General features: G+C 33.6%; 2 protein-coding genes across 3 annotated transcripts; one reads left to right on the top strand and one right to left on the bottom strand.

Annotated features, from left to right (window-relative positions):
• Positions 1–2,404: 2,404 nt before the first annotated feature.
• Positions 2,405–19,004, bottom strand: LOC128682898 (serine/threonine-protein kinase OSR1-like). Its single transcript, XM_053767898.2, has 14 exons — positions 18,879–19,004; positions 16,396–16,491; positions 12,299–12,350; positions 10,904–11,090; positions 10,225–10,349; positions 9,904–9,997; positions 9,310–9,454; positions 7,352–7,517; positions 6,475–6,622; positions 5,934–6,136; positions 5,576–5,755; positions 5,129–5,217; positions 4,579–4,777; positions 2,405–3,846 (listed from the first exon to the last, which is right to left on the bottom strand). Exons 1-14 carry the CDS (start codon positions 18,995–18,997, stop codon positions 3,772–3,774), a joined length of 1,878 nt encoding a protein of 625 aa, XP_053623873.1. The 5' UTR covers positions 18,998–19,004; the 3' UTR covers positions 2,405–3,771.
• Positions 14,970–24,821, top strand: LOC128682899 (uncharacterized protein). Of its 2 annotated transcripts, none has more exons than XM_053767900.1 (6): positions 14,970–15,089; positions 22,097–22,306; positions 22,595–22,663; positions 23,246–23,380; positions 23,825–23,898; positions 24,649–24,821. In XM_053767900.1, the coding sequence occupies exons 1-6, from the start codon at positions 15,063–15,065 to the stop codon at positions 24,740–24,742; spliced, it is 609 nt and encodes a 202-aa protein (XP_053623875.1). In that variant the 5' UTR covers positions 14,970–15,062; the 3' UTR covers positions 24,743–24,821. The 2 variants fall into 2 exon arrangements, with proteins under 2 accessions (XP_053623875.1, XP_053623874.1); XM_053767899.1 differs by lacking the exon at positions 14,970–15,089 and adding an exon at positions 17,489–17,731.
• The last annotated feature ends 80 nt before the right edge of the window (positions 24,822–24,901 follow it).

Here is a 24,901-nt window from a genome sequence, read left to right as displayed (position 1 = left end):
TATATATTTTTATACCGTATTATTTAAAACACAAATTATTGGATTTTATTGAAGTGATATATTATAATTAGGTGCAAATTATTGATGAATATTATTCCATTTCTAGAGTTCCGTACTAAAATTCAGTCAGATTAAAATTTTATTTATATATATATATATATCACTCTATTTTACTATTACGTTGAAGTTTAGGTAAATATGCACTAGAATATCCGATATCAGTTGATAATACTACTATTACAAATTTGTTTGTTTCTCGCGAGTGCCTTTTTACACCTGTGTACATTTTTGTTTTACGAGACAGTTACATGTTACACTGTTTACATGTTAACCATACCCTTAAAGAAAAATGTTATGAAATATGATTTGTCCAGTATCGTTCGCCTCGTGCACCCTAATTGTATACAATTTTGAGGATAATATGGTTTCACTAATCTACATATAGTTATAAATACTAATACTGCAGTATAAAAGCGTAAGCAGTCATCGTCTAGTCGATCTAGGCATAAAGAGAAAGGCACATTTTAAGACAATTTCGATATATACAAAAAACGCACACCTGCCTATAATAAATACTAATATAAGATTGTATATACAGAGAAAGTAGAAAAAAGTACATCACATTTTTTTTCAATTAATCACTTCACATTATCATACAGAGAATAAATATCTTGAAACAAATGTTAATGACCATTATAGTGTGTAAAATCTATCATCATGTTGAAAGGAAAACGTTCCTTTCAACAAATACGGCACCGCGCGAGCTCATTGATCGAATCAATAAACTGGTCTCCTAGCTGTTACCCTATGACCGCACAGATGCGCTAGCGCACCATGTATGTAAGTTTTATCTTTGTGTTTATGTAAAAAAATCCTTTCAAATTTTATGTAAACATGTTTTATATCATTCTACAGTAATATAAATTACAATAGATTTTTTAGAAAATTTCTTTCTTGGTTAAAGTCTTCAGAATGTATAGATTGAAATAATATATTATTATACGAGTAAATAGTCTTCACACTATTAATTGTTGAATTTTGTAATAAATAAACTTATTTACTACAAAATGCAACAATAGGTACTGTGAAGATTTTTACTTTTAAGAAAAAACGGACTTTAGCTATAAACTTCAATCTACGATGAAAGACTCGTCCTAGCGCGAATGCACTTGCCAAACTGTTCGAAGCGTTTGCACGAAGAATTTGTACGTTAGTATAGCCACAGAATTACACAAATCCATCCCATTTCACGGCTTTTCATAGATCGTCATAGATTGGACAGCGAAACAGGAAATCGCGAGAAAAGATGTAGGATCAACCCAAACAGTACTGTGATCAGTGTATCTCACGAGATTCACAAAGATTTAATTAAATTGGCGATCGTACAAAATATAGGCGACATGAATACAAACATTGTACATTAGAAAAAATTTACTAAGACCTAACTTAACACAACTCATTAGATATGTCTAGAGGGAAAATATTATAATATGTATAGAATTTTACGTATAATTGAAACTGTTTCGTGTAGAATACAATCATAATATTGTTTATGGAATTTACGTGCCTGTTTGGCCACTTGTAGTGTTTTAATATGAAACGTTATATAAGCTAGTTAGAAAACCAAAGATACCGGCCATTTATAAGAGGTCGGTATCATTTGATTTGTATGAAAGATGGGAAAGTGACTCTTGGGCTTATTTTGTAGGCGATCTTGGAAAAAATGTGTGTCTTCCAAAACAACATTACGAATACATACGAGTAAAGTTGTTGATGATAACCAGCCTACCCCACCTTAAAATTAAGAAATTTACCTAATAATAAAAAGGCCTTAATAGCTTGATGGGTATTAATTGATAGTGCCTTATAATTTATACAGGATGGCTTAAATATAACGTTCCTCGTGAAGAAGTTCGTTTTTAAATAAAGTTTTACTTCAGATTATAAAAATAATTAATTAAATAAAAAATCGCTACACTGATGTCAGTTTAATAATTCTATAAATGAACTTATTCGTTAGTTACGATCCATCTACAGTTTTTCACGAAAATACATAATATTTCAAGTCACCCTATGTGTACAATATCGTTTGTGAACGAATATTTTATATTAGGCAATACTTTCAAAATACTCATTAATATTCTTACTATGAATGAAGTAATAAAAATAATGGCACCATTACTAGATAAATTAGGATAGGCCCTCAAAGGCTGCCACAAAGCAAACTTATTTATTTATAAAATATGAAGCAGACTTACATCAAGTAAGGTCATTTAATTTGCTTAAAATATTTATTTATATACATAAATCTAGTCGTATTTTAATATCACGGCTTGAAGAGAAAATATGAAACACGTACTGACACAAAATTACATAGATCAATAAAGTTTAAATTGAATTGAAGATAAATCTTTCTAATTACACTAATTGATATATTAGGATCGCTATAATAGGCATTGAATTAGTAAAATCACGTCACGAAAGATTAATTACTCAAATAATTATAGTCATAAAATTGATAAGATAATTTATTTATCTACATTTGTTCCTGTTTTGGAGATTTACAACGAAAACTACAATAAGAATTAAAAGTCATTAAGCTAGCGTGTCTATTGACGTATATTATTAGTCAATAAAGAAAACCCAAATTATAATTAAACCCAAACTTTTTCTGTTCAAGAAGAACAAACAAGACGGACAATATTTAAAACAGCATGTAGTTTAATTTACTACCAACAATTTAAAATGTGTCTTAATTTTATTATGTGTACCTAATTAGTAGATACGACGAAATTTATGTATTACCTATTAATTAAAATAAAATAAATAGATATTTAAGAATTGAAATATTTGAGTCACATTAGTCATTCTATCAATAAATTCACTAACCTGGACTTTCATACCATAACAAGTTAATTAACCTCATAAGTACGAATTCCTATTCTATAAATTAATGTTTTCGTGGAACATATGCCCTAGAAAAAGAAAACTAATAAGATATATATATATATGTATATATATCCTAAGCTGATTATTGTTATAGTATAATTATATCATGAAATATATTTAAGTGATTATATTTATTAATATATAAATGTAATAATGTAATTACTTCAACGGAATATGTTTGTAGAGATATCTTGTATAAACTACATAGTCTTTAGACTCTGGCTTTACTTTATGGTGACAGTAGTTTTCGCAATTGTGAAAAATAAGTAATTGCGTTTATATAAATATATAAGTTGAAGACAAATAGACCCGTCGCACGAGTTGGTATAAGGCAGTATCACGCGTTTTTTAAAAGCATCAAGATCTAAAATGAGCGCTTTGTGAGATATGCAGGCTAGCCTTATGGTAAATCACACGTGCTCAGATTAATAAACAGTACTTTTTTGTTTGACTTGTTATTATTTAAATATAACCTAAGGCTTTAAAAATATTAATTATTGCCATTTACTGACACGTTTATGATTTCGCTTTGCAAATCTACACATCATAAATAAAATTATGGTACCACTTACAACATATTAAAAAAACTACCTACAGATCTTTGGCTGGACAAAATTAATGGCCAATGTTGTAATATTAATTTCAATGACAAATCCAAAAATGCTTATGCTATGCCTACGTATTCAATACGTAGACAGCAAGGCTTCGCGTATTCCGCCTGCTAGCACCATAAATAAATACAAGTAAATATATAGTGTAACCAAACACTGCTAATTACTAAACTTTACATTTTTACTAGATCACAAGCCACCCTGATGACATTTACTCTATAATAGATATTTGCGCGAAGCCTACGAGAGTTTTGTCGTCAAAATGTTCGTTAGGCCCGGTAGAATTCTGAAAAATAAAATAATATACTTGAAATTCGTTAATATAATATTATAATAAATTATACATTTATTATAATACCTATTATAATAAAAGTTCAAATCTATATACATAAAACTCTTGCCTTACTGAGTGACTGACTGACAAACAACGCACAGCCGAAACTACTGGCCGTAGAAAGCTGAAATTTGATGTGTAGGTTCCTAGGACATCATACGGGACATGTACAAAGCAAAAAATTGAACCGGTTTCCGGTTCGAATCCTACTCTTATCACATTTGTTTACCAATTTGACTGGCGTTAATTAGTTTTTACCAACCACTACTTGTTTGACGATGTGTAATGGACAAAGCAAATAAATCCATCAATATCGCCAAGTTATGCTATATGTATTCATAATATGTTCAATAAGACGGTATATTACTGAAATTAAATTCGGTAACAAATGTCGACAGATAGATCTTTCGTTTCGATCCTACAAGGACTCTTCCTTGTAGGATCTTTATAAACTACATAGTCATATACATAGGATAGGGAGATGCGTTTTAGAAATATACACGAAGAAATAGACCAGAGTGTTAATATCTTTAGTCCGATACCGTATAACACGTTTTACAAGACCAATCGCCTCTTTGTATGAAGAGAAGGAATTTGGATTTGTTGTAAATAAATCTTCAATCTTATTTAGATATACCGTCGTGTTTATTTTGCTTTGTCTTTGGTGAAAGAAAAATGTGTTACCAAATGGAATGTGACGGCTTTAGGCGCTGACGGCGTGGTCATCTGCGCTTCGAGCAACTTGTTGAGATTCGTGGAAATGGGCACAGAGTCGTGTGGGTTCACTAGACCAGCGCCCACCAGCTCCATTGCGATGCCTTCAGCAGAGTCCTTCCCCATTATGAATTCGAAGCGAATGTCGTTCAATTCGCGACGCGAATTTCTGTACATTAGAAAATACATTATTCACAGAGGCAAGAAAGTAACAGATTTCAACGAGCGTGATATGTTAAGCCTGAGACGTAGTCGAGCGTGTTCATAAATTATACAGCATCAATATTATTTTCTTATTGTATACCAAAATAGTTTAAATGCGGAAGTTTGATGAAGTTTGTGTGCGAGTCTGTTAATAAAAAGTAATACCAGTACAAATTTTAAAGAACATAGATGGAACATAACCTGGAAGTGTGTGGGAGGATAACAAAGCCCAGGGCCCTAACTAAAATTACACAAAATCATGAACCGCATTCAGCGACGTAAATAATATGGAAAAATAAATTCTATAGATACAGACCTTAGTCTTAAAACCAAATTGATAATAGGTGATTCATTTTTGTCCGTAACTTTCACGTCAGCTGTTTTAACTTGAGACTCCGTATTTTCCTGCAATAAGATAGAGGGTTGAATTTAAATCATAGTTTAATTTAACAGTGTCCTCTAGTATACGGTTTAAGCCGCCGACATTGTGCCGTGCCGACGTTGTGTGACTATCGCGTCGCCAAACATATTCAAATCTACGTCACGGTTATAAAGGTTATATGTGTAGCGGTTAATGAGAGTGTAGCAGTCTAATATATAAAAATAAAATACCAACAATCGGAAACTTCGCAATAATAATTTATTAAGAATACCCAGGAATTTTGTAATATGCTTTATAGTACTGTTGATTTGTATCACGAGACTAGTGATATATTATAGGCTTTGGAGTTAACTGAAATGTGTGATTTGTATTGTTATTCACCTCCTCATCACTTCCGCTGGAGTCGGCCTTCTGGAGCTGATTCATAGGCCTTCGGTCCTCGGTCGGGGAGGGTGCCTCGTCGGACTCCGCGTGGGCCTCCTCCTCCTCCTCGCTCCAGACCCATTGCCCGGTCACGCTCCTGTGAAGTCGCCCTGATGTACCCTGTTGCCTTTTACTGGCCTGCAAAAGATACAAGTTTGATGGAACATTTATTTGTAGAATCAAAACTACATTTCAGACACAAACATACAGAAATTAGAAAGGAAAAAATAAATAAATAAAAATTCTTTTTGTAAATGATTTTTTTTTCCAACAAATTTGTAAAGTTATAATGTGATAAACATAATAAATTCATTACCTTGTTTACCCTGGTTTCCATACTAGGTCCTATAGCAACTAAAGTTTGCGTCAAATATTTTCTATCCTTGGCTTTTTTGAAAAAAGGATGCTTTAGAAGATCTGTAGCAGTTGGCCTTTTCGCTGGATCTTTTTGTAAGCAATCCACAATCATTTTTCTAAATGTTTTACCATAAGCTTTATATTGTTCCTTTTCATCAGCACCTTAAAATTAGAAACCCATTTAGTCGTATGGTACAATCTTTTGAGGGAAAAGAATACCAGGAAAATGTTGAATTGTTATGAAGTGTTGATAACAATGTCGAAACGTCGTCAAAAGTCTCCTTCTTCCTGAGAAGGAGACTGTAGTTGAGCGCCAACCATCATAATGATGGGGGTGGAATTTCTCCTTATTTAGTCCTTACTTAGTGTTACTGGAACTCAGTGGCCCAGTGGACTCCAAGGTCGAATAAGTCAATCTCTAAATCAAAATATTCAAGTTTAAGTAATATACGTACCTAAGTTACAGAGAATATTTTTCTTAATATTTAGGCAAGACTTACCAGTATCTATATTTGGAGGATCATTCTGCAATGTTAACATAAGCACTTTCATTGGTGGGTATTTATGATATGGAGCGGTGCCTGTTGCCATTTCAATTGCTGTTATGCCAAAAGACCATATATCAGCTTTAAAATCATAACCGTGATCCTGAAAAATATTAAAATAAAAAATCTTTGATAACAATGAAAAATGATATATGTATTCTAATATAAATTTTTGAAAGCTTATTTGTTATTACTTTACTTTGCTTTTTTTAACTAATAACCTTTATTTAAAATGTTCAAATGCAGTTTCATGATTTTAGTAATTTAAAAAAGCTTAATTCATTAACCAGCCAAAAAATTCTGATATTGTTCACTTTTGCAAAAGATTTTTGTTTTATGCAAACACGTCATTGCAATAGTATTACATTACAGTTGTTCAAACACATGTAGTGTAATTGTCTCTGCAATCTCAAATAGCAAGTTAAATACGTAACTCACTCTACTGGAAATGTGACACATGAATAAGCTCTACGTTTTCGGTCGTATTTAAATTTCAGGCTTTCCAAGTGGGTGAATAAAACTAATTATAAAGGTTTAATTACACAATGCCATTTTTTTTTTGCCTAATTTCACGCCATGGTTTGCTATGCAGAGCCAATCTGTAAGGGACATAAAAGTCATTGGCAAATTACTAGACCTTATAATCATTGTGTGATGGCATAGCAACACATCAGTTAATCAAAACATGACACACATGTATTAAATACACCTGTTTCCTAGGAAAGTCAAAAGATAATATATTATAATACATATTGTTGATGTAATCAAAACACCTTTTTTTTCTTCATGTAAGGTAATTTAGAAACACTGATTGCTAAATCAAATTACTCACTTGCTCCATTACTTCCGGGGCCATCCAACAAGGTGTACCCACGAAGGTATGCCTAACTTTTTGTCTGGACAAATCTCTGCCTGTTGCCAGCCATGCAGAAACTCCAAAATCCGCAATTTGAACAGTCCCGTCTTCGCCTAACAAAATATTCCCAGCTTTTATGTCTCTGAAACCATAAATAACCAATTAAAACAATATTTTAAAAACGCCTTAGAATTGACGAGCTCATATGAGATCATCAATTCTAAGATATTTTGAAAATAATTTTAATTTGTTTAATCTAGGAGATTCATTACACCTTAAACGATAGGTTTGTGTTTAAGATATTTAAACCTACAACTCGGTCGAGCTAACTGCGAATCTCACTGGAATGCGACGGCATGGCCGCCAGGTGCGCAGTTAACTCGACCGGGTTGTAAATGTAAAGATATATTTTACCATGATATTATAAAATTATTCTCGCAAAGCATAAACTTCGACAACTTGCATATAAATCATCAGCAACAACATCGCATAAGCATTCTTATATCTCATACCAAATTTTTGTTGACTTTAATATTTTATTCACCACTTCCAACAAATTATGAACTCATTTGTTGAACCACTGGACATTAAATCACATATTTAATTATCACAGGATTTACAAATTCAAGATTTTAGCTCGATAGGAAATTGAAATGATAACTTTACTCCGATGATTTGTTTTTAATATTAACAACTAGCTTTTGCCCGCGGCTTCGCCCGCGTCAATTTCATAGCAAAATCTCAATATTTTTTTTATCGCGTACTCTGTAAGACTGGTAAATTCGCTAAGAGACATTTTTGATTCATAATTAGTTTTTCAAATAGCCTACGGCAACCTGGCCATTTACCGGGATGAAATGTATCTAAGATGTTAACCCGGTATATAATGTGAGGCGACAGTTCAGACAGACAGACAGAAATTTCCAAAACTATATTTAGGTCATCTATATCAGTAACTAAGTATATTCCTTGAAGAATTTTAAAAAATATCCAGAAGAATTAAAAAATATATCCAATGTACAAATTTGGCCTTTCTTCAAATTTATTATATGTATTGATATGGTATGTGAAATCAAACAAGTAAAACATGTTTTCACATGTCCCTCTCTCATCTTCCCGTGAACCCTATTTCATTTGGCGCTGTGACGCTGAGGAGCCCAAGATCACTGAGGAGCTGAGTTTATGTCAATACAAGAGGATATGCAGTGGGGGATCACTGCAGGCAGGCTGAGCCACTAGCCTCTTATTTTTGTTAGTAATACAATTGGAGGTTCCATTTTGCAATTAGAACAGTAAAAATTAAAATAATTAGCAGACACAGACATTCATAATTACCACTTATTATCACAATTAGGCATAATAATAAAAATGTTTATATCTCAATTATTCGCTATGCAAAAGTTTATACCCTACTCCAGCATTATTCAATGAATTTGTTAAGTATATTATAATTCTAGAGCTGTTATACTATAACCTTAAATATTATGCCATCAGCTGCGCATTGCACCTTCGCTTCCATGACAATTCCCTTACTCTCAACAGTTAATACTATTAACTATTAATACAATTTTGCATTATTAAAAACAATATTTACTGATAATAGCTCATTTAAATTGTTAATCAAATAATCAAAGCTTAATTATATAAGTTACAATTCGCAAGCTGCAAGCATTCGCAAGATACATTGTATTGATTTTTTAAGAGCAAGTACTCTTTATGTGTATTATGCTAACATCAAGTACTTACACATATACCTATGTGCTATAACCAATGAAATGTTACACAAATTGTGCCCAGCCAAAACTAGCCTATGTCTCTGTACAACCATTAACAAAAGTGGACCATAGAAACAATCACCAATATTACCATATTTGTTAATCACAATATATGTTTAAAGAATCTTGATTGTCAGAATAAATACATAACACAATTACCTATGTATTTGTCCATTACTATGAAAATATTCTAAACCTTTCAAAACTTCCTTAAGGACAGTTGCAATAGTCGCTTCATCAAATACCCCATGCTTACAATTAGTCACTTTCATCTTGTGTTTGATAACATCCAGGAGGCTCCCACCTACAATAAAATAGAACAAGATAATGTTATGAATATCAGATATGAAATATAATCTGATTAAAAATATGTGGAAGTTTTATATAGTGGCCATTTCAATTTTCATTCAGATAAACTATATTTGCACACAATCCTAGGGTAAGACATGTTAATTCAGTGTATAATTTTTTATGATTTCAAATTGCACATATTTTCCAAATATCTTTAATTTTGTATCTATCTTTGCCCCTATATAGGGACCTGCATGCTATGTTCCAATTTAAATTACTTAAAAAAAACAAATGTAGGTACAACACATATGTATAAAGCCAGGTCTGCTGTGCCATGTTTTGAACAGAACATTTGTTCAAAAACATAAATTACAACAATAAAATCATGTTTTTGAACAAAATTCTGTTCAAAACATGGCACAGTGGACCTGCCTTAACATGTATTTGCATACAACATGTTACCTTCAAGGAGTCTCAATACAAGCCAGAGTTCATCATTCACCACAAAACTTGTATAGTATGTAACTACATTCTCATGATTACAGCTTGACATAGCCTGTAAAAAAAAAAACAATTTCAGCTAAGTTGATTCAATATCTTAATGTAAGTTTAAAAACATTTTTGCATAAAATTATGTAAAAAATATGAACAAATGCTGGACTTAATGCCATTTGTTTCTACAATGTATTTCAAACTAGAAAGAGATACTTATTTTCAAACCAGAGATGGCCAATGATTATAAAACCTATATGAAATGTGATTTAAATTCTGTTTGGAAATTACCTGTATTTCTTTAAGAAGTTCATCCATGGAGGTATTCCATTTTTCTAAATTTATCTGTTTGATAGCACACTTTTCTGCACGAGGCTTGCAATATGCTCCATATACCACTGCAGTTGCACCGACTCCTACACAAAATATATTCTTGTTTGACCATTATAATTATTGCTTCTTATAGGTTTTGTGTGATAAGTATGACATTATTATTTTTTGTACTGCACCTGCAGCCATTGGATCCAAGTAACTTTGCTATATTTTACAGTGTTAAGAGATAAACGGATCATATTTTATCTAATTATAGCATATTATTATGAACATATGTAAAAAGTTTACTGTGTACAATTTCATTGAATTTCAAGCAATCACACATTCACACATCACAAAAATGTCAAGCTGAACTGCAACATGTAACAAAGTTGCCAATATTTATTTCACTTTCCACAATATTTAAATTTCTTACAAGTTAAAACTACGATATATATTAATGAAATCATTAGAAAAATATTATTTTATGTGGAAATTCCATGCGTTACACATTTTTGATAATACACTACACTACACAACTATTGACATATTGACAGAACATGCCGCCTGACACGCACTTTCAACGAATTTATGTTAAATAACAAAATACTAATAACTTCAATGATCTTAATAATCACGTGTAATTAAAGAAACATACCAATAACGTCCCGCAATTCGTAATCATCTTGACTACTCGGCCACGGACTAGATGAATTTGCACTGGCCGCCATTTTGCGAGTGAATAAATTCCCGATTCCTACAGCAGCACTTCCGATGGACAAACGGGCGGCCTTTGCGTATGATGTTAATGTTGTCAATTGTCGATCGCATGCACCAAAAGACTTCTGAAAATTTTCAATATCTATTAAATATTTTTTCCGACTATATAATTAATCGTCATTAATCTAATTACATGTATTTCGATTAATAATATATCTGTTGATTATCAAGCGACGTTTGTACGTCATTATCTAATAAATAATGTTATTAAAAACCGATAGATGACGCTATTAGTAATTTTTTTAGGTAATTTCTCGATATCTTTATTTTTTAATGTACAGTATCATGGTTGTAATATTTTCATATTTTTTAAAGAAATAGTTATTCTAAGAAGTAAGAAGTAGTAATTTTCCTATTATCTTATTCTTGAATTTTATCACTATCGTATCACAGAAAATAATAATACTTCTAGTAGTAATTATTGTTATTTAGGAAAATACACTTCGGGTTGTACCTACGTACCTACATACTTTTCAATATTATCCCTAGGGAATATGGCACCAGTACAATATATACTTGTGACCGAGAATTACTGGTTAAAATACTTACTACATATTTTCACTTTGTATCGTTTTTTCAGCCGGCCTGACGTCAAGCTTCTTTGGGAATACTGTTGTTGCTTATCAGCTCCCTAAACTCTTTATCCCTTTCTTTTCTTAGTCAGAAACCCACAAGAGATATGGTCAATTCCTTTCTATATACAAGTAGGCATGGCAGACGAATCGCAAAAAAACATACCTAACGTATTTAGATTAGGAATAGTTTAGCCAGGTAGGAGGTATTCTGTGAACCGCAATTTGTATACAAAAACGATAAAATTAAGTTAAGAGAGGCTTCCCATTCAATATAGATACTTACTTAGGTCCTACATGCCGTGTACCTATTTAATTCAATAGGTAAGATCAATAAGTTTCAAATGACACTGAGGTCTCTAAATCTTTACCATAACGATACACTTAGTTATATCTATTTTATAGTATACCACCTTCTTAATTACATAAATATACGTTCGTTCAAGTCAATTGTAAAAGTTCAAAAACCGACCCCCGATTTAGCAGTCTGGCGGCGTGATGAGATGAAAAACTTATTTTGCGTATTTCGACTTGTTACTTACTATATCCCTAACATATGGAACTTATTACTACAGAACCTTTCAATTGGGCACGACCGACCCGCAGTTGGTCACTTTTTCTGTTATATCTACTCCATACTTAATCTGGAAGACTGTAAGTACCATCCATAACAAATTACCTAGGCAGTATTACCTACTCACCTGCCTGAAAACTCCATGAACCCCTGCAGACATAATATCACCATGGTCGTTGCTAAAAATAAATGAAATAATCGTATTAACGCTTTCTTATGGTACCAATAATACCTAAGCCATTATCATCAAAAGCCAATTAAACGTCCTCACTGCTGGGGCACTGGCCTACTTTATAGATGGATAAGTTATGCATGCTACGTCATGACCCAAACTCCACCTTACTTATCATGGAAATATTTTATCTCATAGGTATTAGAGCCATGCCCCACTGCTCAGTCGTGTTCCATGGCAACGACGTAACTCGACGCAGTTGATTTCTGCAGTGACATTATTGACGTACGTCGAAACTCCATACAATTCTGCGTTGACTGTCGACGTACGTCAAAAAGAAGGAGCGGAAGCAATGGGGCGTGGCTTCTAGAAGAATATAAACTCCTTTACGCAGGCTGCACACTATCGGTGAACTCGAAAAGATGCTGACACGAATCTATGCAAAAACATAGTGTAGTTTGTGTGAAAGCTTTTTGCCGCAATTAAAGATCAGTAATGTATGCCAAACCCCGGCTAACTGTTTCACGATTCTGTTATTGAAAACTATAGACATAGGTCTTAATTTTTTTTAACTTTGTAAACCATAGAACTTATAGATACACATAGAGTACCTACTAATTCCTTGTGTAAATATTGCACATAAACTTCGTTGAATCAAAGAACGTCAGAGAAAAAAAAAAGAAGAGATTTCTCTATCCCCTTGTATGTATCATCGTTATCGGTATCGTTTTCCCCCGGGACAATAAGGAAAAAAATATCATGAATATGACAAAATATCTTAAATTATGTTTTAATTTTTGAGAAATATGTGATTGTAATATTTATTATTACATGTTTCCAAAATTAGTTGGATTCTTATGTAATGTTAGAGAAATAAATAACTATGTGTGCATTATTAATAAAACATTAGATAATATTGGTATTGGGTAATAAACTAATTCAGCTGTTGACCCAGACACAAGGTAGAAAGCATAAATCGAACTTAAGATTTCATCGGAGAAGTCTCTCGAGAGAGGATAAATATATCTTTCATAAACACGCGTCCCTGCCAGTTTCATCCTTAGCCATAAAGCACCGTAGCCCAGGGTTCGCTTTCCTACTTTTTTTAAAGACTCATTCGTGTTAAAAAAGGAATAAACGATATCCCCGCCACCATATTACCTGTTCAATATTTTTATCTGCGTAGATATAACAGTGCAATACTAAGTGAGAAGTAAAATAGTGTAACAAAACATAAAATATGATAGACGCGATTATAACGACAATTAATTAAATTGACAGGTACCAAGTTCTTACTAATCAAGTTATTAACTAGGAGATGGGTGGGAAGGATTTTTAATAATACCCACCCTTTTCTAGCTCAATGACGACAATCAGAGAGAGTACCGACGCGATAACCGCCCTGTAATCTCGCTGCGATTTTACCGTCAATATACAAAATTAGTTTTTTCGTGTAAGCTAGCAAATGTGGATAAGTCATTGATAAATTTTATTAATTGCCTATATAATAACGTTTAGATTAATAATAGAATAGATATAGGATTTATTCTAGTATCTCGAATATGAAGAAGAAGCATATATGTTGGTACTAATACTGATACTTAAGGAAAGGTATACTACATTTATAACATTAATCTAATTAATTATGCGTAATATAGAGGTATTTCTGGCAAAATCATGAAGGTGCCAATGTAGGATTTGACATCAAATCCGTAAATAGGTACACATTCTATTTTATAATTAATCTAAACTAAATTATTCGATTAAATCGGTAATTCAATAGTAATCTGAATCGGTAATATAGACTTTTATAATTTACTTTAAACTTAAGAAATTGGACGAAATAGTATTATGTTCCGTCTCTCTTGTCACGCATAGGTAGCTGTACATGATCTCAATCATAAAGCTGACATAGCACTTGCAATACAAGGTAATAAGTATTTTTTGTTCTTAAAATTGTAGGTGGTGTTGTGTGTAGGTGTTAGTTAGGTCTGGTAAAGTTAGGGCACATATTATCAAGAATCTTGACTCTAAATGAGATATGACCACTTTTAACTAGTCTTAGCAACATTTTTACATCAAAATATTGGGATTTCATTTATTTTTGTAAGTTGTAAAACCTATGCAACCAGGTGTTTTATTGTTGCATTTCTTTAGTACCACTTTTTTTGTTTTCTTTTGTTTTATTTATTTTATTTTTATATTATTATTATTTTTATATCTTTATTGACCTTGTACCGACGGCCGTCGTCGCTATTATCGTATAAACTTTCAACCTCCTATGTTTCAACACACGTATTTTTTTATTGGATACAATAAATATGTGTACTAATTTTTAAGATATCTAGCACAAGAAATAGTGCTAGACTCATACAAACTTCCAGCACCTATACCAAGAATATCGTAGCTAGTATAGCCTAACCTAACCCATCTGGGGTTAGGTTAGGCTATACTAGCTACGATATTCAAACTTTGTATATTTAATAATGTTCTCATGGTATTAAATCTTGATAATTTTAACTATCTGGCATTATCCAGACTTGTCCATATTTTTCCAATGGTAAAGATTAACCGAAACATTTTTATTGGAACACTTACAATTGTGACAGATTGAGATAATTATTTCAGATATAAAAAGAAATTTCCCGAGCTGGGAAATCATTCACAAAATATCATTCATCCTAGTTTGTGCTAACTGCTAAGATTCTAATAAAACAACATGGCCGTGATGGACATTCTATTAAAGGTAAGTAAGAGTATCGATATAGTCTCATTATCACCATCTAAAACATTCCGTGACCCACAGCTGGACAGAGCGGCCTCCTTCCGTCTACGCCAATCATTTCCGGATAGTATAGATAAATGGATACATTACAAAGCATAGGAGGTATGTGTATGCGGTGGTATACTCAAGCTTCTTAACTAGCTTCTTATTATATCATGGTTAGGAAGCCTCAGTATTATTCGGACTTGGGACCTTCCTATTCATACCCAAAGGTTTCGGTGAAGGAAAATCGTAAGGAAACCTACACCAACTTATGTGTGAAGAAAAAAGGAATGAAGAAGTCGAATATGAAGAAAAAGCATATTATGTAGGTAGGTCCATATAGGAAAAGTATTATTACATTTGTATCATTCATCTGTGTCTTAAGGTGTTAATTAATTGTGCGTAATATGGAGGTATTTCTGACAAAATCTTATGAAGTAGGTATCCATAATTCATACATAGTCATAAGGACCTGTCAGAAGCGCCTCAAAAATAGACACATATTTATTTAGAAACGTTTTGAAGGTAATGCCTAAATGTTGGGTGATGAAATCAGAGGTCGAAATACTAGATTGTGTCTACCTTGTATAGATTGCCGAAAGTCTATTTTATTGGTACATTATTTTAGAATTTCATGTTTTTTTAATTCGCTTTTTTGCAACTCGCTTATGTCAAAATATACACTTCCCATTTGTTTCATATACGCAATGTTCAAAAATTTAAACGCAAGACCTAGGCGTGGCTTTCTAGTATAATACAAAGCTGTCCAGTTCATTGTAAGTTTACATAGTCTGTCCCTATATAAACTTACAATTTTGATGCGGATCTTTTAATAGATAGAGTGAATGAAAAGAAAGGATTAGAAGTTTTACAATACTTATGTAATTATACGTCTATATATAAAGAGCTGTTTTTATACTTTTAAAACTCAGTAGGTAATAGTTATTTTACAAAATTATTTTGATCATTGACAAATATTTTTCTAATGCATTTTTGATGCGTAATGTATTTTTTATATGACACACTGAGCATAAAGCTGCTCTAGCACAACTGTAGAGTTAACTAATTACTTAATTCACTAACAATATTTTAATGTTCTGTGATATTAGCTGCCTAGTTACTAGTGTAAATATTAGCTCAGCTATTTATAAATGTATTAGCGGCCGACCAAGCTTCGCTCGGACAAAACCATAACAAATTATACACCTTAATTAAGTCACATGGACATCTGCCTGAATTGTGTGTGTGTTTTCGTCAGTACGGGTTTTTAGAGAGATTTTCCTACCTGTCTCCAACGAAGCTGGTCACCACGTCTCCCTTCTCAGGAACTGCATCCATTTTGAATGTGCGACGGCTCTTCCGTTTCACCTCAATACCGCGCCTGCACCACCAAATTATTTTCATAAAAATCTATTGAAATATATTTGTGCATATGTAATACCTAATACGCATTACAGCGCATAAATATTCAAATATTTTACTAGGTCATATTAATTCGAAAGAATTTCTATATAGGTATTGTATATTTATTTAATTGTAAAATACATAGGTACTTAGAATCTGTAAGCCAAATGATATAAATAAAAAATAATATGTATACTAACTTTAATTAATAAAACAAAGAATATAGTTAAGTGTAACTGATTTAGCTATAACTAGTAGTAACAACCTTTTATCATCTGGTTTACGAATTAGAGTTTTAATTTGTCTAAGTTTGCATTTACACACTAATATACAGTAAGAGTCACACCGAATTTCTTATTCCGAAATAGTAATATAAAAAACAACTCTATCTATATTATATTAATTAGAAAATTATGATCTTTGTTAAACAGGTAGGTAAAAACAGTGTGGAAAAAATAGGGTATTAATTAATAGGGTGTTAATTACAGTAATGTAGTGGAATTAGTAGTGATATCTTATATGTAAACTCATGGTTATAATTAAAATTTAACACATTTAATTTATGAGCATTAATCGCAAACATTTTACGATATCGTTTGATAAACGATTCGAATCTGGAATAAATGACAATTCTTCTCAAGGTTACTTTTCAATGACTTCTATTTGTAGCTCAAAGAGATGACCTGACTTGGAGCTATATTTAGTCAACAAAATTGTTGTCGGCAGGATGTTGTTCCCTGTGACCCCATTGCGGACAGGACCTACCTTACATTTGATTTCGCAACAATAATCAAAATCAAAGTAGGTACTTGTTCTGAAATTAGATCTTCACGTTTACTCTTTCTTCACCTTTATATTAATTGTTTATCAAAACTACAAACAACTAGTATTTCAGAACGTCCACTGCTAATAATAAATCCAAGAAACCGGTCAAGTGCGAGTTAGACTCGCGCACCGAGTGTTCCGTACGAAATCGGTTGTGAGTTAGTAACCGGTCGTCTGCCTAACGTCAACCCTCTTTGTAAATACTATGGTTGCCTATTAGACAAATACTATGGGGACTCTGCACCATCAAATTCAGTGATAAAAAAGTGGTTTCCTGATTTTCGATGTGGCTGTAGAAGCACAAATGATGCCGAATCATCTGGACGTCCAGTAGAGGTCGCTACACCCACAACAGTTTCCAGGATATGGTGTTGGCCGATCGGAGATTGAAGGTGCGGGAGCATATCTCATGGCTCAGTAGTTTTGATTTTAAGTGATCACTTGGTTCTGAGAAACCTATCCTCAAGATGGGTGTCGCGTTTGCTGACAATTGACCACAAACGCAATCGTGTGAAAGTTTTCACATGAAGGCGTTGTTTAATAGTAATAAGGACGAATATTGAGGCGTTTCGTAACCGTGGACGAAACATGGATTCATCATTACACACCAGAGACATAGCAGCAATCTAAACAGTGGGTTTCTCGGGGCGAATGCGCGCCGAAGAAGGCCAAATGGGTTTGTCAGCCAATAAAGTCATGGCAACAATATATTGGGACGCACGCGGTATAATCATATTGATTACCTTCAAAAAGGAAACAATGAATGTTGAATATTATGCCGACTTATTGGATCGATTTAACATTGATTTAAAGAAAAAACGACCACATTTGTCCACGAAAAAGTTCTTTTCTTGTCGAAAGTGTTCTTTTTCACCAGGACAATGGGTCAAGAGTCACACATGTATAGTCTCCATGGCCAAATTTCATGAATTGGCTTCGGATTGCTTCCCTATTCTCCTGATTTGGCCTCGAGTGATTATTTCTTGTTCCCAAACCTAATGAAATGGCTCGGTGGTAAGAGATTTGCTTCCAATGATGAAATTATATCTCAAATGCCTATTTTGACGACCTCGAAAAATCTTATTTTTTGGAGGGAATAAAAACATTTGAAAAATGTTGGACCAAGTGTATAGAGCTCAAAGGAGACTATGTAGAGAAATAAAATTATTTTTTGTCAAAACACTTTGTTATTCTCAATGTCACGGACATATTGACCCACCCTCGTATAATAATTATTTATTTAAACATAATCCTAAAACTTGGCTGTTGGAACATGAATATTATTATACATTCATACATCAATGTATTATAAACCGTTTCGTTATTTACAATTTGTTGATATAGATCATTTTTGTTCCTAAAGTCAATTTTAATCTTGTAATAAACATATGTTACAAATAAATAAACACAATTGTATTTTTTTTTAATTTTTATTAAGTATACTTCTTCATTAAATATTTTGAATGTTTTATGTTGACAAAAATCAGTGAAAAAAAATATAATAAGAAAAAATTAAAAAGCATAGTTTCAGTAGCTTACCCTTTTAAAATCATCGTGAAATGTTTGCACAACTCCGTACTTGGGTACACTATTCCTCCCGACGGTTCATGTCGTCTTTTATCACAACAAAGGGGAGAGATGCGCGTGCGTCCTGTCATCGGTCGCGACCTGCGATGTTTTGTTTGAGACCGCGGGACTATAGCAGGGATTGCCAATCATACTTCGTTAACATCAATTGAGTTTTGCTCCTTTTGCTCTGTACGTGTCAAAGGATACAGTTTGCATAACGTAATCAGCGAGATCACATGCTTTCTCTGTTGTTTTGTATTTATTTTTCAATTTATATACACATGAAATTTATAGATTTTGTGCGTTTATTTCTTGCATCCGCTCATAATTTGTTATTATCAATATCTCGTGTTCTAAGAAACGTGTAACGATAAAACCTATAACAGATTTTAAGTTAGACCATCCGCTAAATAACTGAGAAAACCGCATCAAATTCCATTCATTACTTCTTAAGTGATGAGCTGACAAAAGTTAAAAAAAAAAAACTGTTTTCCCTTCTGTTAGTCACATAAAGACACATATGCAATTTTATTTGAAAAGAAGATATATCTTGGTAAAGAATTACCAAGATATATCTTCTTTTCTTGGCTATAACCAATATACGGTTTTATACGTTACAGATTTCATGATACAAATTAGAACAATGCGTAGGGGCCTATTGTTATTGTTTTATAGGAAGATACTTTATTTGGAATATGTACACATTCCAAATAAAGTCTTTTCCACCTGGAGTAGTACTTTTATTTTTGTCACATAAGACAGTATTGTTATACCGATTCAGAACATAGGTCGGTAACACAGATATAAGAATATTCAATCTGTTATAGGTAATCATCAACATAATTAAGCCAATCTTAAAGAATACCTAGGTGTCAGTCTGTCGACTGACGCCTATTCTTGACGGCCAAGTGCTCAGCAACAATGTTAGGTAGTAACAACGTAGAACAAGTAGAAAAGTAGACCCTGGGCTCCGACACTCAACAGCTGCGAAAGAAATCGATAAAACGCTCTGACAAGAGTGAGAGGCGACAAATTTGCATTTTTTGTATTTTTTACTTTGTAGTTGTGGAACCAATTTACTTTGTACGTTTACATCTCTCATATTCGATAAGTAAATCCGTATTACCCCCAAATGGGGCTTGTAGGTGACCAATAAGAGCTCTAGGGTAATAATGTAGCTAGAAAAGCCCAAGGGCGGTAAAAAAAACTCTTCTTTACTTGATTATTTTTAATGAAAAAAGGCGTGAATAGAAAACTTATACTTTAAAATGTTTTATTCTTGTAATGCCGGTTTTTTTTCTACTTACCTCACAATTGAGATGTAAAGCAGAGTAGTTAGCTCGGGTGTAAGCATCAATTGCACCCTCGAACTAAATATCTCGGGCTGCAATTGATGCCTTACAGCCCTTTGCTACTAATCTACTATTAGTTCCGCCACGTGAATGATTTAAAACTGTGATCTTCAATAGTCAACACTGACAGGGCGAGACCTATTTGACTGCCAATCGAAACATTGTCAGTCTCGTTCGCCTAATCAACTGAAGAACAGGAACATAGGTTTGCAATCATTGTGAATTATTAGCTATATATTTTTAAGTGATACGATAGGCTGCTATTTATGTATCCGGAACTGGCCAATAATTCTAGAATATTTAAAAAGTAATTACAACATTTGAAAATAGAACTCTTCGGCTAGAGAATAAATATTTTTCATGTCCCTGTCATTTGTTTTTTTCAATTGGCGCCAATTTTGAAAATAGCTTGTCTTCATTGCCATGGATTTAACTCGTGAACATTTTCGCGCGATGATTTATTATGATTTTCGGCGTGGATTAACTCAAAAACAGTGCATCGAACAACTGATTTTAACTTTTGGAGATGAAGCACCATCGAAAACCACTGTGTATTATTGGTTTAAGGAATTTCAACGTGGATGGTCTATGCTCACGGATGAAATTAAGGAGGGTCGTCCTAAATCGGTAGTGGTACAACAAAATATTGATGCTGTGCGACATTTAGTAATGCAAGATCGTCATGTTACATACCGCGAGATAGAGGCGTCTCTGGGCATTAGTATGACGAGTATACACGCGATATTACACGAACATTTAATTGTTAAAAAAATTTGTTCGCGTTGGATTCCGCACAACTTGAGCGTAGATCAAAAACAGGCTCGTGTCGACTGGTGTAAGAAAATGATAAAAAAATACAACCGTGGCACGTCAAAAGCTGTTTATAATATCTACACAGGTGACGAAACCTGGATCTATGCTTATGACCCTGAAACTAAACAGCAGTCAACGGTGTGGGTCTTTCAAGATGAACCGAATCCAACAAAAGTTGTTCGTGCGAGAAGCACTTTAAAGCAAATGGTCGCTTGTTTTTTTGGTATCAACGGACATGTAGCTACAGTGCCACTAGAGAATAGTAGGACGGTTAATTCTGAATGGTACACCACCATTTGTTTGCCAGAAGTCTTTGAAAAAATACGAAAGAACAACCCACAACGCAGAATCATACTTCATCACGACAATGCTAGCTGCCACAAGTCGGCTGAAACAAATAATTTTTTGGAGGGTCAAAAGATTGAATTGACGGGTCATCCGCCGTACAGCCCCGACCTGGCACCCAATGATTTTTATTTATTTCCAAACATTAAAAATAAATTACGTGGTCAACGTTTTTCGAGCCGCGAAGAGGCCGTTGATGCGTTCAAAACACACGTTTTGGACATACCTCAATCAGAATGGAAAAAGTGCTTTGAAAATTGGTTTCATCGTATGCAGAAGTGCATAGATCATCGCGGAGAATACTTCGAGAAACAATAAAACCATATGTAACAATATATGTTTGTTTAATTTTGTTATTCCGGATACATATATAGCAGCCCTCGTATCAATCAAGCATTGTATCAGTAAATAAATCTCTGTTTCTGTCATCTGCGCCTCTTCCCAGTTACATACATTTACATTTTAAAGATTCAGATGTAATATTACAAACCTGACTTTGACCCTTCTTTGAAATGCTGTTGTAGACCTGCCAAGATTTTTAATTAACGTGAAAGTTTTAACAGCTTCACACTTAATTTTTCAGATTCGACTAACAATTTGGCCTTGTTGCAGCGTGAAGAAATCTTTTATTAACCGACTTCTAAAAAGGAGTTTATATGTTCGGGTGTATATTTTCAGACACTATGTATATCGCTGTGTTTGGCGTTATCTCTGGCTGGACCCAACGAAAAAAGTGTTCCAGAGTTTATAGAACATGTGCTGCGGATCCCCAATCCTGAAAAAGTCCTAAATTCTGTTCTGGGGATGCTGGAGGGGAACCGGCAAGCGGCCCCTCGGCGCCAGGCCCCTAACCTTTCAGACGAAAGCGAATGCGATGATTCTTCAGAGGTTAATTTTAAAACTCCTTTTTTTTTATTTCTAAGTAATCATTGCTGTATTGGTTGCTTAAAAACTTTAAAGAAAAGTTTACTCCTGTGTACGTCTACTTATATAAAACGGGCCGAATTCGTAAGTCAAATGCCTCTAGGAGAATTGAGTACTATCTATCCCAGGCGCTATAGCAATCACACTGATTTCACATTGATAAAAAGAAAAATTCAATATGTTTTCCTAAAATTTAAAATTCTAGGTAATTCTTCGCGACAATGCAAAAATACATATTTATAAACATTTCAGGTCTTGCCAGAATATACCGAATCTCTGCAAGCTTCGAGAGAGCGCGATGTGAGGCAGTTTAGCGTGCAGGTAATATCAGAAAAAATATAGCTCACTTAATATACTCATTATGATTAGCAAAGCCGAGGATAGAAAGGCGTGGCGTATACTCCACCGACAAGAGCATAGCTCTTAATTAGAAGAAGCCTCAAAATTACAAATTACATAATTATATATTCGTCATTCATAATTAATTACTTCAATAAAGTAAATAGGTAAATTGACATGAGTGTAAGTTTGAGACATGCAAATTTATTTTATTTAAATGAGGTATCGTCAAACTTCAGTTTGTATAGCCGATTTAGGCGGTCTTCAATCGATCTGTCGCCTTGAGACAGATTGTTACTGTACCTAATCACTGAGAAATATTGTCATTAGTGTATTTAATTTACAACGTTGTCTGTGAAATAGGTTTCAGCGAGGAGGAATAGGTATTTTTGTTGTATAAGCGGTTTCACAAAACAACTACCTACCAATTTTCATCTATGTACTTCTAATAGTTTTATATAAAATTTGTAAAGAATAATATTATCTTATTAATATACATATATACTTACACCCATTACTATTTGTATGGCATCGTATTCAAACTCAGATTTTTTTTCTAAATAGAAGCACTACCCCATTTGCCACATCGAGAGGAAGATACAAAGATTGAACACGAACGAATACGAGTATCGACCAGCGTACTACGAGGAGGTGCGATGCAGTTCCTCCGTGGGCGAGGAAAAGAGCGAGAGCAACGAGGTTTTTTCATTATTGATACTAGATTCGCATGTCCCAATTCCTAACATTATACCTACGTTAGGGCTAGCACAGTTAAACAGGCCACTTGACGCACTTGATGGAAATCATCACACCATGTTGTTAGTCTAGAGAAAATCATCAATTAATTTCGCTACAAACAAATCACATCGTCCGTTTTTTCTCTAAGCCTACTTGTAGTCGATGCCCTGGAAATACGTACGGCGAAGTCGCGAATCACTCCGAAATAGTAACAGCGCAAAGGGCTCCTAGACTCCCAGGTGGGGACGAACCAGCGAATGGTATTATTGCTCAAAATGCCTGATGGGCCTATTGCTCAAGCGCCGTCGGTCGTCCAGAGTGTACGCTCAAGATGTCAGTTTAGCTCTTACCTAAGCATGCCTACATACGTTACATTAGATTATTTACTTCCAATTTATTTTTCAGATCTGCTCCAGTCTTGGATTTTCTTGTGTTCAGTGGAATAAAACGATTCATTTAACAAGAAGAAGATACACAAGGTGAGCATTCGTCGGCTCTATATTAAAATACTGTAAAAATATTCATGCCGTCGTGTTACTGAGAATATTTGGTCTAAGAAGAGTCAGATCTTGTGCAAGACAATTAAAGTTACATTCTAACCTGTAAATATAGTATGAGACAATATATCCAAAATTAGAAAAAAATTCTAGCTAGTTCAAAACTCTTTTACATGTATACTTGCATACTGACCTGACCTAAAATTTTAGAGACGCCCTGAGTCCTAAGGTGCTTGTTACCTACTTTACCTATTCATCTACTATCAAAGAACTGAATGGCTGAATGGTTTCCAAACAGCTGAACACACAATGGCAAACATTTCTAAGAACAGTCTGGATTACATTATCTTTTAAATAAAAAAAAACTAGACCCAATCCGTGGCAAATACCCAGACACGTTAAACTTAGGTAGAACTTCCCTCCTTCCGTCGTCGAGGGTTAAATAAAATGATTAGCTGTTGTACACGTCAAACGAGTTTTATAGGGCACCGTCAAATTATTCCTTTTATTTTACAAATTTTGATTTAGGACTCTGTCAAATTACTTAACCTTGCAAAATCCATCAGCAAAAAGTTTGAGAATCGCTGGTATTTCAGTGCAATATAATAATAATTTGAATAATGTCGCAGGTCCAAGACGTCATCATAATTTATGAGTATATTAATGGTTTCGATGTTCCTTTGTTCCAACGTTATATGTGCCTAAACATATATTTAAATATTTTTATTTCAGTGATTGCTGGGAAACCAGGACGTTGGTGATTCCCGCTGGCTGCGAGTGCATGTGGCCAGTGCACCGGCTCGGAGACATGGCTGTGCACCTCTAAAGCCGGCGCAAATACCGAATATCAACTCTCAGGCCTTTTTGTCCATAAGTTACAAGTTATTGCAGTAAAGTTAAATGTGCTGAAATATATATCTAGTTTAACTTCCTGTGACTGTGGCCCTTTATTCTGATTTTGGTAAATCTAAATTCATTCCCTCCT

This window comes from Plodia interpunctella, chromosome Z (assembly GCF_027563975.2).
Source record: "Plodia interpunctella isolate USDA-ARS_2022_Savannah chromosome Z, ilPloInte3.2, whole genome shotgun sequence".
Classification (NCBI taxonomy): domain Eukaryota; kingdom Metazoa; phylum Arthropoda; class Insecta; order Lepidoptera; family Pyralidae; genus Plodia; species Plodia interpunctella.
This window is presented reverse-complemented; position numbering and strand designations above follow the sequence as displayed.